The sequence below is a fragment of the Coturnix japonica genome, chromosome 2, assembly GCF_001577835.2.
Source record: "Coturnix japonica isolate 7356 chromosome 2, Coturnix japonica 2.1, whole genome shotgun sequence".
In the NCBI taxonomy this organism is placed as follows: domain Eukaryota; kingdom Metazoa; phylum Chordata; class Aves; order Galliformes; family Phasianidae; genus Coturnix; species Coturnix japonica.
In genome coordinates this window covers 49,770,934-49,786,095 of record NC_029517.1, presented here as the reverse complement: position 1 = coordinate 49,786,095, position 15,162 = coordinate 49,770,934, and the positions used below count along the sequence as shown (strand labels likewise).

General features: G+C 46.0%; 2 protein-coding genes across 5 annotated transcripts in view; one reads left to right on the top strand and one right to left on the bottom strand.

Annotated features, from left to right (window-relative positions):
* Positions 1–5,737, bottom strand: part of GRB10 (growth factor receptor bound protein 10) — a 134,074-nt gene extending 128,337 nt beyond the window's left edge. Inside the window, exons 1-2 of one of the 4 annotated variants that reach the window (XR_004306091.1) lie at positions 5,577–5,735; positions 5,325–5,473 (exon numbers count right to left, since the gene is read on the bottom strand). The gene's annotated coding sequence lies outside the window, so the exon portion shown is untranslated. Of the gene's footprint in view, positions 1–5,324; positions 5,474–5,576 lie in introns of all 4 variants that reach the window. The other 3 variants (XM_032442452.1, XM_032442451.1, XM_015854324.2) reach the window with 3 other exon arrangements.
* Positions 4,879–13,420, top strand: LOC116652924 (WAS/WASL-interacting protein family member 3-like). The gene is made up of 3 exons (XM_032442582.1): positions 4,879–5,394; positions 5,916–8,513; positions 10,722–13,420. Exons 1-2 carry the CDS (start codon positions 4,879–4,881, stop codon positions 6,834–6,836), a joined length of 1,437 nt encoding a protein of 478 aa, XP_032298473.1. The 3' UTR covers positions 6,837–8,513; positions 10,722–13,420.
* The last annotated feature ends 1,742 nt before the right edge of the window (positions 13,421–15,162 follow it).

Sequence of the window (15,162 nt, the reverse complement as noted above, 5' to 3'; positions counted from 1 at the left end):
CCTGATAAGGCCACATCTAGAGTACTAGGGAAACCAGATCTGTATCCAGCACAAGACAAAGGACATACTCAAGCATCTTCATGTGAAGAAAGGCAGAAAAGACCTGGTACTATTCAGCCTGGAGAAGAGGAGGCTCAGGGTGGGTCTTACCAATGCATATAAATACCTAACAGAGGACCTGAAGAGAAAGCTACACTCTTCTCAGCAGTGGCCACTGACAGGACAAGAGGGAATAGATTTCAATGTAAGTTGTTTTCACCTCAACACAAGGAAACAGTTCTTTACAATGAGGGCAATCAAACATTGGAACAAGCTGCCCGCCCCGCCCGCCCCTCCCCCCCCCCCCCCCCCCCCAAAAAAAAGCCCATAGTCTCCACCTGTGGAGCTATGAAAAATCAAAACACAGTTCCAGGCAACTTGATTCTACTGGACCCTGCTTGAGCAGCAGAGTCAGACGAGATATCTCAAAAGGTCCTTTCTAACCTCAACAGTTCAGGAAAATTAGTTAAGTATAATAGGGTTCAGGAGGGGCTAGAAAGAGCCTTCATATTATTTTAAGTTTGAGAAAGTTCCCCCCTCCAGCAGAGAAAATAAGAAACTTGCATCTCAGCATGGGTAACACTGCAATGCAAAGTTACTTCAAAAGTTCTCTTGGCTTATAACAGAGCACTAACACTGAGTTTTGAAAAACTCCTCCGATTCATCCTACCTCTTCTCTACAGTTCATCCTTCCATTGTGAGTCCTTTACTTGAAAAAAAAACTGAAGGAGCCACACAGCCTCCCTTTTCTCCTAACAGAGAGTGACTCACTGTAGTAAGAATGTCTTCTAACAAGTTCTCAGACTCATTGATGTCAGTGGCTCTTCACCAGTTGAAGACATAGAACAGTAGAAAGGATTGGGTTGGAAAGGATCTTTAAAGATCAGCTAGTCCAAGTCCCTTACCACCAGCAAAGACACTCCAACAGATCAGGATGCTCAAAGCCCCCACCCAATATGATCTTAGGCACTTCCAGAGATGACGCATCCATGACATTTTCAGGCATCCTGTTCCTCTGTCCCTCCACTCTCACAGATGGGGAGGGACCGTCGTGTAAGCTTTCTTAAAGTACTGAAAGGCTACAATAAGATCTCACTGAAACTCTGATGGTAAGTTGTGTCAGCAAATTGTCCTGGCAGCCCAAAGGGCCAACCATACCCTGAGGTGCACCAAACCCAGCACAGTCCATGGGCAAGGTGAGGGACTGTGTCCTCTGCTCTGCACTGCGTGGCCTCACTTCCACCACTGCATAAAAGTTTGGGTGTCACAATGAAAGAAGGATACAAAACTATTAGAGAGTATCCGAAGAGTTACAAAGTTGGTGAGGTATCTAGAGGTATATAGAGGTATAGAGGTGCAGCGGAGTGCTCTGGGTTTGCTCAGCCCAAAGCAGAGGAGCCGAGGGGTGGCCTCATGGCAGCCTGCAGCTCCACACAGGGAGCAGCTCTCCAGTGACTGCAACAGGGCCCAAGGAAAAAGAAGAAGGTTAGGTGTCAGAAACAAGTTCTTAACCAGAGGTGGTCAGGCACTGCAACAAGACTTTTACAGAGAACAGGAAAGAGAACAGTTCACACGGACACTACTCTAAATTCAGGGTTGAATTTGTAACTTCCATCCTAAGAGCTGCATATATGTGGGCTTTGTGAACTGATCCATCCCAGAAAAGCAAAAAGGGGAATGAGTTTTTAGGCAATACATGCATCATGAGTCCAAAAGCTGCTACAAACTACAACCACCACCAGTTACAAATGAATGCACTTCTATGAAAAAGGCACCACCTGTCTGTCTAACATCAAATATACACTGAAAAAAACAGTGCCAAAGGGAAAAAAAAAGCATGACAGCAAAGGGCTTTGTAGGATATATCCAATCAGATCTCAAAGTCAGGCTGTTCTGCTTACTTCAATCACTGAAAAGTTCAAGACTGCTTGAAGACGGGATGCATTGCCCTGATCACCAATTTCTTTTTATACTGTACCCACAGTGGATTCCGGCTCCTTTAGATAGTCCTCCCCATACCCACAACACAAGATAGATGTCATACTGGGCTAGTAGAAAAGCTGTTCTCCAAGAAGATCATCCAGTTCAACAGATGGCATGAGAACTGGAAAGACGTGGCACAGGACAAGTCCAGAAGTGTACTTCAGCAAGTATACAGAAAGAAAGGTAGTAATGTAGCATCTGTGTACTTAACAATTATTACTTGTAATAATAGCCACTGGTTTGGGAGAACAATGGTGGCAAACAAGACTACTTTGCCACAGCCTGGTTTAGGCTGTTAAAAGCTCCCCTGACCAGCAGGCAGTATAAGTAAGGTTCAATACTCACAGAAGGAATGCCTGTCAACCTCATAATTCCTGAAGAGATTCAGTTTCTCCTTTCAGGAAAAAGATCTCCATGCCTAGATTTCCCCAGGTAAAGAGTCACAACTGTTACATTTTGGACATGTCCAGGAGCAGGTCACCGTTCCAAGAAAAACAATCCTTACTTCTTAGCCTGCTTTCCTACAGTAGGAGGCTTATGCAATCACCCTGTAAACAAGCCATTTGGCAAATTTCATGCGAGCCTGACAGAAGCAGAGGTCTCAGGAGTTACCTTTACCATTTGAGAAAACAGCAGGCTTGGTGGGCACATGCAAGGGACACAGCCCCAGGAACCTTCACCAGTGCATTCAATATATAAGAACCCTTTACAGACACTGCTGACAAAAACAGTTTTGTCAGAGCTCATGATGTGTTCAACAAAGGAAAAGAATCACGAGACAAACCCAAAGACAAGTGGGCTTCCTCAGTCTTAGCTCTCACAGAATGTTGGGCTTAAAATGAAGAAAAGCACTTCCATTGTCCACTAACAAAGTTCACATAGATATTTAGAATAAGAAGGCCCAGGAATACAGCAGAACTATTATCCCCAACAGTTTTTACCTGAAATCAGCCCAAATTTCAGGCTTCCACAGTATATCATGCAGAAGCTGGCAAGGTTTTTCCCCCCATACGCTGTTTGCTGTAACCACTGAAATTTGTACCTGACCAAATACTTACGTGCATCCCAAAAATGCACACCACTGGTTATCAAAGAGGCACCCATCCATCTCCCACTTCCCAAGCTTCCAGCACTACTCTGCCTCTGAAAACAAGTCCTCTGAAAACAAATCCCCCGCACTCAACCTCCCACAAGAAAGCTCTTTGGTTTAAGAAAGAGATCTCCCTACAAACCCGTCCTTGTTTCACACATCACTGTAAACCTCTATGCCCATGGCACAGACGGGGATACAACAGCAGGGAGATGTGACAGCACTGTCCCATCCCATGCCACACTCTGCAGGAGTCCACTCAACTCCACAGCCATGTGTGCAGGAATAAGCTGCCCATGCCTTGCTGTCTAGAGGGCCATCTACTAGTTCAATACTGTCAGAAAACAAGCTCCCAGCACAATACTCTCCTGTTGCTGGCAGAAATGGCACATGACCCAGCTATGCCTTTCCTCTGCCAGCTGGGAACTCCCCACGTCAGAAGAATCCCTTTGCCAAAGAGATCCAGATACTTTTAGCCCATTTATACCCAGAGTGCTGCTGAGAACACAACCAAGGATCTCCTAAAACCTTTGTGACAGTTCTTGCTAGAGTCAGAGCCATTTAGGTGCTCTCAAGATAGTTGCAAATGTATGTTTTATTCACAAAGCACGCGGTATAGTCTTAAGCAGAACTACGAAACAGATCCGTTTGCATTTAGGCAGCACTTTTGGACTATACAGTAAAAACTTATAGAAGTACATTACTGAAACCCAGGTGTGGACATATCTAAGGATGAAAGCCAACTCACACAGCAGTAAGGGAGGGGATATTTTGATTAACAAAACCAAGGAAAGCCATGAAGTACCACAAGATCTTTAACAGGTAGCCAGGGCAAACAAGACCTACTTTAAGAACAAATAAAAGTCCAAGCAAAGAAAATAAATCAGAGCATAACGCGGTAAAACAACCACTGTATGAAGCAACAGGGTCCACCGCTCTGTCCATTTAGCACTTGGAACAAGGCTACCAAACACCGCTCTCTAGGCTTTATTGTTTGCTCTGCGCTGCATAGAATTTTAAAGCGTTCTGGTTCAGAGAAAGCCAGCCCTCAGTATCAGCACGTAACCATGCAAAGCCAGCCAGAGGAGCTCCTGCAAAGCTCTACTCTCGTGCAGTGCCGTTAAGTGAGCCCTTCGGACAGAGCAGCACGCTGCCAGCCCGGCACCCTCCCAGTGCCTGGAGGGCTGGGAAGCACAGCCAGAGCCGTCACATCAAGTTTCCAGCACATTTCCCTTTTCCACGCAGGTTTTCTAATCTCCATATGTTTGTTTTGTGTTTTTTTTTTCTTGTTTTTTAACCTGCCCTCATAACTCACTCCATTTAATCCCAGGATTAGCCTCGCTGCCCTTCTCCATACCTTTTCTGGTGCTCTAAGTACAATGAGCCTCCGGACGCAGGAATAGATCGAGCTGGAGCATTAGGGCATCACTGCCGTACGCCCCACCAAGTCTTTGTTAAAGCAAGGAACTGCTCGGCACCTTTATGGGGCATCACACTCCATCCAAATGTATTGGCTTCCCACATCCCACCGCTTCAATGCCGGTTGTTCACCCCCTTCCCTCCCCGAAGTCACTCTTTCCTAAGGAAAAGTAAGCCACGTTCTTGGGGCTGTTTGAGAAAACCCCATCAGTGCCGCTCTGACACACCAGCGGCACATGTTCCCGCTTCGACAAATAGGAACGCGTTGGGCAGACCACCACTTCAGATGGAGCAGGGCTCCGGGGCTGCTGAATCAGCACTTTCCGTCCCGCTGGCAGTACGGAGTTATGCGAGGCTTCAAAGGAGAGCAGGGAAAAAGGGGGGCGGGGGCGCTGGCACTTCGGCAGCACAAGTGGGCAGGAGGATTCTGCACGAGTTCGCCTGCCAAACCCATTAACTGCAAACTGCGCTTACAGAGATGCCACAGCGGCGCTCCCGCAGTTACGCGAGGGGAGAGCCGCGTGCTCGGAAGGCTCCAAGGGCCCCCCCCCATCAGCCGCCGTGCGCCGGCAGCGCGGCCACGAGTTACCGGGACAGGTCCGCAACCCGCCCCACGCCGAAGCCGGCTCGGGCCGCTGCCCGCGGGCACGGGGCTCGGCGAGGGGCGCCGGCGGCCCCAGGAAAAGGAAGTCTGCTCCCCTCCTCCTCCTCCTCCCCCGGCCTCTACCGCCGAAGAGCAGGCAAAGCCGCTCCGCGGCCCCGGCGCCGCCCCCCGGCTCCCCCCGGCCCTTACCTGCAGGGCTGCCGGCCAGCACCCGCCCGCCCGCGGCCCGCCGAGTTCCGGGGCTCGGAGGAAGGGGGTCGTGAGCGGCTCCGGCGGGGATGGGGGTGGTCTTCGTGTCGCCGGGGCTCCCACAAGAACACGCGTTTCGGAAAGCAAAACTTACAACAAAATTAAAAAGAAAAAAAAAAAAATCTTAGAAAGCAACCAAAAAAAAAATAAAAATTATGTATTAAAATTAAAAACATAAAACCAAAAACACACCCAGCACGCACGGGGACTTCCGAGCCTACCTAAGGCGGCCCCGGGCTGCGGGAGGGCTCAGCGGGGAAAAACTTCTACCCGCTCCGCTGCTGCCGCCACCGCTCCCTCTACTAACGGCGCCCCGTCGCCGCCGCGCGCTCGCCCCGCGCCCAGCTGACTCCCGCCGGCGCCCCGCCCCGCCCCGCCCCGCGCCCGCCCCCGCCGCACGCAGCCGCAGCCCCGGCCCGCGCCGCGGTGCCGCCGCCGAGGGCAGGGGTCGGGCGGCTGAGCCGCCGCAGCGCCCTTAGGAGCTGAGGGTCGGGGCCGGAGGGCCTCCAACAAAAGCACGCGCACAGGTAGCGCGGGAGAGTCCTTTGCGGGAGCCGGAGGGACGCCCCGGGGCATCTGCGAGTGTGGGGCTGGCCGGGGACTGTGTTGAACCTCCCCCCTCCGACCTGCCCCCGAGGATGGGCTGCCGGAGCTCTGACCCCGTGCCGTGCAGAGCCGCGACCGACCCGCTGCCAGCCGCGCTCCGGGCTGCTGTGCCGGCTGCGCTCGGTGCGCGCTCCTTGGGTGTCACTTCCGAGCGGTCCGGGACCGAGAGAAAGCTCCTACGAGAGCAAAGTTGGCCGCTTCCCTCCGAGCATCGCGAACCTCGGCGCAACCCGAGCTGCTCCCCGAGCAGTGTGTTCCCTACTGCCGAGCGGCCAGCGCTATGGAAGGAACCGAGGGGAATCGGGAGGAACCTCTGTGTATTTTCCCCGAAGCCACACAGACGCATCCCGATGGCACCGCGGGGCTGAGCTCCTCAGCCCGGTGTGTTTGGAAGTGTATCACCTCCCTTGCTCTCATTCTGCCTTCCTCCTTTGCTGTACCTCACTGTACTTAAGAGAATGGTTTTTCTACCAGTTCTCTCTCCCCATCCTCATGTTTTCAGCTCTTCCTCCTGCTTGCTCTCCTGCCGACAGCTCTATACCTCTCCATTTCCTCACGCACATTACACTAGTCAATCACTGGCCAAACCTGGCACCGCTCTGCCTTTGGCCACCTCCCAGATGTCCACACAGTGTTGGCATCCACCCCATCCCATACTACCGCCATGCCCTGGACCCAGGTCGCCTCTGTCATCCCGCTGCCACCTTAGCCTGCCTTGACTTTCCACCAGCCACTGCTTATGCTCTGAAGATGGAGTCACCTCCATCCTGTCTGGTACCAGGACCTGCATACCTGGCATCGTGGCCGCACATACTCACACTCGATTCCATCACATACAAAGTATAAGCAGTACTTGTTGGACTTGGCCAGGGTTTTTGCCATGGACTTCCCCATCACCAGTTCGTGCTTTTCTCCTGCCATGGGCATGGCCAAAGACTTCAGTGCTCACCTCTGTTGCATATAGTTCAATGCTCTTTGCCCTGGCATATCCTATAGCCACGTAACGACACTGATATGTTTGTTGTTGTCAGTATTTCCATCCCAGAGGATCACCCTTCAGCCTGGCAATATGGGGAGTCCTCCAAAAAAGATGCATGGAAGGACAGGCCCTGCACAGCTACACTGGCGCAGCCATCAGTCAACCATCCAGTCCATCATCCAGGTGCCTCAATGCTGCACTCGGGAGCTCCCGTCCTCCAAAATATACCTCTTCTTTCCCAAAATTCTGATGCCTCGGCCTGACAAGCACTTCATATATGAAACCTTAACACCACAGCCTGCTGTTAGGAATGCACACACTACATCCCAGGCTGGAGCAAGACCAGAAGGGTAGAGCTCAGGTGTTTTGGAACCATCCCACAGGCAGCCCCTGGCGGCTTTCCAGCATGCTCTTCCTTTAAGCGTGCTCAACTGTGCCTCTGGAGAAGACTGCTGATCCATCAGTTAATCGTATTGAGTAAGTACCTAAAATTAACTTTTAAATTATTAATGCACGAGAGCATATCCGTTTGCCATGCACATTATTTTAAAGGATTACAGTGTGTACACTGAGTGCCATTAGCGTTACGTTCTGAAGACAGCAAATTGACTTGTATGGAAATCCGAAGAGTTGATGGATTCCTCCACCAATGCTTTTGACAATGATAAAACGTTATGTTCAATTGAGTTATTATTGAGCACGTGTCTGTGTTTTAATTTCTTTCTGATACACACAAACCAAGAGACTGTGAAGCTGTCGCCATACAGACTTTTTCATTTTGTGGTGGGTTAAAAATACAGAGATATGTGAGCATTGAAAATGTTCCGCTGACAAACAACAACACTAGGAAAGATATGTTTAGTTTCCTAGACTACAGCTGTGTCGTTCAAGACAAAACTGTGCTGCCATAAAATTGTTTACCAAAAACAGCACCGCTAAACCTGTTAAAGGTCGAAGTCGCAGTACATCCTTCCCGTGGCCACAAAGGACATACCTATGGCAGCTGTCTTCTTTTCATTTAACTAACATGTTTTCAAAAGATCCTACAGCATGCCATATTGTGAAAAAAAGGACCTGAAAAACCAACATTTTGCTCTAAGAATTGTGATTTTCTGCAAGAAACAATGATGTCAATAATGTTCTGCGACTGTGTAAACATTATTTCTACTCAAGAGCAGTCAAAAAAGTAAGCAGAAATGGTAGTGCAGATGCCGTGTTGCCTTCCAGGCTTCTGTGCATGGGAATTTTTATAGAATCACAGAATAACCTGAGTTGGAAGGGACCCATAAAGATCACTGAGTCCAACTCCTGTCTCCACACAGCACCACCCAAAAATCAGACCATATGACTGAAAGCATTTCCGGATGGTTCTTGAACTGCAGCATCTTGCTGCCATGGCCATTGTCCTGGGGAGCCTGATCCAGTGGCCGATCAGCTTCTGTTGAAGAAGCATTTTCTAACACCAATCCGACCCTCCCCTGTTGCAGGTTCCTGACATTCCCTTAAGTTCTGCCACTGGTCACCAGAGAGGGGAACAGTGCCAGGTGAGTTTGTCCCATCATCCTGTTTCCTCCTGTGCAGTAATTAAGGCAGTGGGTAGAGATGTCTGGCTGCACAGGCCGTATGGAGAATGCAGCATTCTGGAGACCCCCTGCCCCACTCATGAAGTGAGGGCAAAAGGGGATGGGGCTGAAGGCCCCTGGAAGCTGGAGAAGGCCTGGGTGCCATGTGACTGCTCAGTGCAGAGCCTGCACTATGGCTGAGCTTCTCCATGTGTTCTAGTACTTGTTACTATTGAAACATCCCGAAAGAATGGGAAAAGTCCTCTTTGCCATTTTTACTTGTCGGAAAACTTACATTAAGTTTCTCATGTGTTAAGGCTTTAGAAACAAGTCCAAAACACAAGCCAAAATACTGGCTCTCTGTATCTACGCATATTTAGGACCAGAGACCTAATGACAAATGCAGTTAAAGTTCAAGTACAGTGGACTTAGTTAGCTTTGCGCTGAGACTTAAACTCTGCAGGGTGACTTTCCTTCCTGGAACATATCCAAAGGACACTAAGCTTTGCAATTCAGCTAGCTCCACTAGAGAAAGAGGTCATTTTAACTTATTAAATTGAATTACAAGAATTCTCTAACAGATACAGTGTTTTCTTTAGAAATAGCCTGATTTCATGCATAATCTGAGAACAAGCATAATTTTCTTTTCTATCACGTTGATTTAGGAAACAAAAATCCAATAGTGTAAGATCTGAGGAAGAGAGATCAGAATCTGACCACTGCTTTCATTCTCAAAGGCACTTTCATGAAAGCATTATATGAAAGTCAGCACTGAGCATCATCTTTAACTAGTATCAGTGCATTCATAAAAGCCTTCAGCAATCAAAGAAAGGGTCAGCGTGGTCATTATTACCTGGTAGGTATGTAAGCAAAAATGCTGACCAACCTTTCAAATGGTAATAGGTTTCTTTTGTCAAAGAGGAGGCTTTTCACCTTAAATAGGCAGGAAATCTTCTAACACATCAGAATTCTCAACAAGGTTGAATCTGGAACAAAACCAACTTAAAATTAATACGTCTGTTGCTTTTACGACAGATGAAGCAAATGCTTCAAATACTTTTAAAAGCTCTCTGGAAAAAAATAAAATAAAATAAATAAAAGCCTCTTCAATGTTAAGATATGGAAAAGACACATTCTCCTTCCTTTCTGTCTACATCTTTCATTCCCATTGTACTTCTTTTATTACTATGCGCTGGAGGTTGAAAGCTGAAAAGGGAAAGGAAAATGCTCAGGAAGAAAAACCCCAAGCCATGTTTATAAAACACATTCACTAAGTATTGCTGTATGAGCTAAAGGATATTCAGTGCTCAAGAAAAAATAAAAAAGAAGTGACATTTTCAAAACCTCACATTTATTCCGTGCTGTTTTCACCTGGCCCAGCCAAAACTCTATCGAGTACGTTGGTTTCAGAAGTTTAGATAATTTGTTTCCTGCCCAGTTATCAGCAGGATTTCTTAACGCCACTTCAGAATAGAAAAGGCTTTTTTCTGTAGTCTTTTTTTTTAAAGATTAACAACAGGAAAATAAGAGCTACGGCAGAACCATAACTGAATAAACTTACTGTGTTCATAGGCTGCATTATGGAGATCTACTTTTTGTTGCTAGGTAAGTTATATCTCTATTTACGGCTTTTTCAAAAGGCTGAATAGTCAGGGACATTTTGTAATTTGAGATGGAGTTGTGAGCTCCAGTGAAAGATATGTGCTCTTTCTTGGCTGTACAAAATAGAGCAGTTACACAAGGTGGTAGAAAGGAGAAGGGAATTCTAAGAGAGATTGATGATCCAGACAGAAGCCGTATTAAAAAACAACACGAATACATTTAGCCCACCGTTCTGCAAAAACACATCTGTTCCCAGTGCTAGCTGACAATTAACACACTGCCTAGTTCAATGTTAATGACTATATATTACTGTATTCTCTCAGTTCTGATCTAGAAAGCTGAGTACGTTTGGACATCAAAGATGTTAAGTGAAATGATATGTTAGAAGTATTTCTCTTTTTCCAAATCAAAGTCAGCTGCTTTCCAGATGCATAATTTTTCAACTGGGATGCCAGATAACACTAGATGGGAAGAAAAATTCAAAATTATACTGTGATAGGAGGAGATTCAGTTCAAGCTATACTATATATTCTCATTTTTGACAAGAGAAATTGGGATTAATTCAAAACATGCCATGCTCATTCACAGCTTTGCCACCAAGGAGGAGAGAACACAACGAGTGCTGTGACTCAGAACGAAATCCAGCCACACTGAAGTCAGTGACACAGCTCTCGGTGAGCTCAACACGACCATGATTTCATCTCAAGTCTTTTCTTGGTTCCTGGAGGGGAAATAATAAAGACAAAAAATATAAACTTCACTGCCATAACTTGTCCTGCACACTGAAGCTATGAGAAGCGTATTTTCACCATTCCCATAGCAGGGTCTTCTAGCTAGTGCCATCTGAAAACCAGAAACGTTACAGAAATGTAAACAGGAAAGGATTACAAAGAGGTAGATTTTACCAAGCTAAGAGAAGGGATACAGCAATCCAGCTGAACTGGACCCAAACCAGATCCTCCCTCGATTTGTGCACCAAGCTGTGCACATACCGCAACAGCCTCCAAATTCAAATGTGTCCATACTGCACACCCCACAGTGCTGGGTGCCTTTTGCTGATGTGTACGGCCTGCAGAGCTGAGGCCCAGCCTGGTTCTCTCTGAGTCCTGTAGGCACCACCGGGCTCCACAGCAGCCAGCTCCCATCTCACTCCATGCTCCAGTGCAAGCCCATGCACAGATTTGAGAGCATTTCCATCACGTGGATCTAAATGAGCAAAACTCCGACACCTGACTGTCAGTTCAATTCATTGCCCTCTATGGGGACATCAAATCTTGTGCAGTGCCCACTGTCGTGTGCTTTGTGAATGAGCAAGGAATGGATTCATCTCACTGTGACAGGTGGGTTTGTGAGCTACTTCTCTTAAGCTGACCCACAAGGAGAGAGCAGGGTCAGCTAAGCAAGGCTCTCCCCTAGGGAATGTCAGTGTCTGCTCACATCCCTGATCAATCTACCAGGCTGCCTGGCACACAGCAGTGTGTGCCCCTTTTGTAAAGAACTGGAAGGTACTCCAGTGTACAAGTTAGAAACGTACACAAATGATGTCTTATTCATATCTGATAGAAAACTGAGTTACTTATGGAGTAGAAATCTTTGTATTCTTCTCTCTTGAATTTTCAAGGACGCCCATAATTTCAGGGTTGCAGTGCACATTTAAGCCAAGAGGAATTTCCTAACTGAACTTTCAAAGTCGTGACTTCTTGTACTTAGCTGCAGTTCCAAAGGCAGTCACATTTCGCTTTCCTGGCACAAGAGATTACAAAAAATTCCCCGAACCAAAACAAACTGGCACTGTATTATTATCATCTAAATTAATCCCTTGTCATAAAGTTGTAATCCCTCACAAACTCTCCTTAACCAATTAAGCCAAACCTTTCTCACAAGTCACCTGGCAGCAGGAGATTCCCCTGCTCCACCCATGGCAAGCAATGGGCAGATTGCTTACGCAAAGTACTGAGAACTTACATTAACATGCAAGTTGTGCCTGCAGTGATTTAACATCTTCTACAAATCTTGCCTATTTATTGGGCTATATGAGAGGAGCAGGAAGTTTATTCTCAAATGATCCCTGTTTGTATTAAAAAAACGTATTTAATCAGCCAAAGGGAGAGCATGAATATGAATGACCCCGAGGTTTAGCACAGCCAGGACAGGAGAGACTCACACTTCAGACTATATGTCCAGAAGCAGGCATTCACTGTATCTTTATTATAGAGGAAAACTTGGAGGACAAATTGTTCCTTGTCATATACATCCTTTGTTAATAGATCTCTTGAAACAGAAAGGACTGCCTTGTAGCTGCTATCCTGACATAATGCAGATCTCCCCTCAAATTACAAAGGTTGTTCTTTGTCAAAAGATGTCCTTTCCCCGATTGTCAGAAATATGCAAGAATCTGCATATATTCCTAGTGTGATTTGTAACATCCTTGGGAAGGAAATTTTTAAGGATTTGCCTATCAAAGGATATAATTAATCTTATTAAGGTCAATTAAACTTGTGGAGGTCAAGTTGCTCCTAATTGTTTTCTTCTGATTCTTTATCAGTTGTGAAGCAGAAAAACAAAGACATGGCACAACACAGGAGCCCAGATGTTCCTCTTCAGCAGTGCATTTAAGTCCAAGAAGGATGACAGGCAGTGAAATGTCTGAGGGAGCTCTGCCAGAGCTTCTGCAGGACCCACTGCTGCAGCTGAGAGGAGATCCCAATGCTCCCCAGGAAGTTCTCACATCTATAGCTGGAAGTTTGGGGGCAGGCAAGATTGTTAGCCATGGCCTGTAATAGAACTATATATTCTATTTTTCTAAATTTAGTCATGTAAAGATGTACTTCTGCCTAATGCCATAAACCATTCAGACCTTGAAAAGATTAGGGAAAGTAAACTGAATCCTTGTGGAAAAGTATTTCATGACAGTTTCACCTACTAGGCTTTCTCTTCGACCAAGCATCTTTCAAGATACACTTTCTCACGGACATATATGCACAGATATGCCACTGGATGGCTAACTATCAGGCCTGAACAGGATCAGGGCTCACTGAGAAGGGCTGCTTTGAAGCAGGAATTTGACTTCTGTGTGAGCACTTGCCCACTACAAAGGCGTGAGTTCTGTTCCGAACAGCCTCTACTCTACGATGACAAATGACATTTCTGGTCTTACATTGATCGCTTTGTAGGTTCTCCCTCCTCCCCCCTCAAGATTTGGTGATCCTCTTACACTGGTTATTGTTTGGGAAGCATTTGTACTGACCTTTATTTCACCCATGCCTTAGGGATGAGATCATTTAGAAAATGCCATATTAAAAAAAAAAAAAAAAAAAAAAAAAAAAAGGGGGAGAAAAAGAAAAAGAAAGAAAGAAAAAAATGGAGTGCCCCACAATGGAGTGAGGATACAGCAAGGATATTTAGAGCAAATCAATGAATCTTACTAATTACTATCCTCTAATTTAGAGGATTTACTTTTACAGTGGGAGCAGGCTACTGGTGGAGTGTTCCTCGCCCTTTAAGACCTAGAGCTACATATGTCATATTGTGAAAATGTGATACAAAATTGATTCTAAAAAATTGCCTTCAGATTACTCACCATGAAGCCATTGGAATCAGGCCAGGAGCAGATGGTAACTCAAAAGGCAATCCTCTTCCTCCTCTCGAAGTACTATTACTTTGTACTTCAGTAGTGGCATTGATCTAAGAAACCTGCTGCTTTTTGCAAACAGTTACAAATGACTTTCTTGTACCCTGATAGTGCACTGAGGAGGATTTCTCTGCCTTAGCTTTTGGAGTGACTGATGCATGTGGAAGTCAAGTTTACATCATTCCCACACCCCCACTTTACCAATAGATCACATTCTCTATTTGAAGAGAAGCTCTCAGCGTCTCCAAAATCCCAGCATTCTACCACAAGTCTGATGTGCAAAGATCAAGCATACGAAATCAATGGATGATAGTTAGAGAGAAAGCCATTGCCAGAAGCAGCTTTCTCAGCTCACAGAAGGCAGTGCGTGGCAGAGGCAGGACCCCAAACTACTCACTGCTGCCCTGTGCTCTCAGCACCCCGTGAGGTGTGCCCGTGTGCTCCTGAGACTGCTTGCCCACACAGTGCTCCTCTTAGACGAGTTAAGCAGTTATTTAAAGCAGGAACTGACATCTTGGAGGTGAATACCACCTATGTATTACATCCTGAAGTACAGCTGGATACAGGGAACGTGCCGACATGGTACAACTTAGTTTGAGACTGGGAAAAATCCCACATGTTTCTGAGACCTTATTCTACATATAGTGAAGTCAAAAGCAAAACCCTCAAACAGGAGCAACACTGGGCACACAGCAGACTAATCCATTGTAAATTAAAGTGCATATCTGCAACAGAAGATCTTGAGCTGGTATATACCAGCAGCAGAGCTATAAAAACATTTATCAGCCAAGCATTGTCTTCAGGACCATCAGGAGTATGTTATGTAAAATACACTGCATGATTTGCAAAGCTTGCAATGCCAATTAGATTAGAAGTGGGAATTCAGCTCACAAATACATTATTTTGCACTTCTGGTAGCGTGATTTCTCAGAGATGCTTGAAAGCTGACTCTTCCAAAATAGAAATCCTTCAATAATGATCTTTAGCAGGTAGGTGAGCAAAAAAAGAAATGAATGCCAAATCACCTAGGAAGAAGAAAAATATGCACATTTCTGGAGAGGCATATCCCTTTTTTTCCTACCATTTCAGAAAGTTAAGTAAGCAAAGAATAAATGTATGTTATAATAATAATAATAATAAAAAAGTGCTTTACTTCATAGAATTTGGCTTAATGTGAGTGTATTTCAGTGGCTGACATTCGTGTCCTGACATGCTGCCTTGCCAGAAAGCAGGCTGTATTATACACTAGAATGCAATGCTGGGTACAGTGAGGCTAAAGTGCAAGTTCAACTTGCACTCAAGTTGATTTCTTCATCTCTAAACTCTGCAACACGCTGTATACTTAAAAGTCAGTTTTTATTTTAACTGCTTACACACTACTTAGTTAATTATCCTTAA

Excerpts from the sequence above, each read along its gene's own strand:
- LOC116652924 (XM_032442582.1), top strand. The coding sequence starts at position 4,879 with ATGCGAGGCTTCAAAGGAGAGCAGGGAAAAAGGGGGGCGGGGGCGCTG. Across the intron at positions 5,395-5,915 it reads GGGCTCGGAGGAAGGGGGTC|CGCGGGAGAGTCCTTTGCGG; the intron begins GTGAGCGGCTCC and ends GCGCACAGGTAG.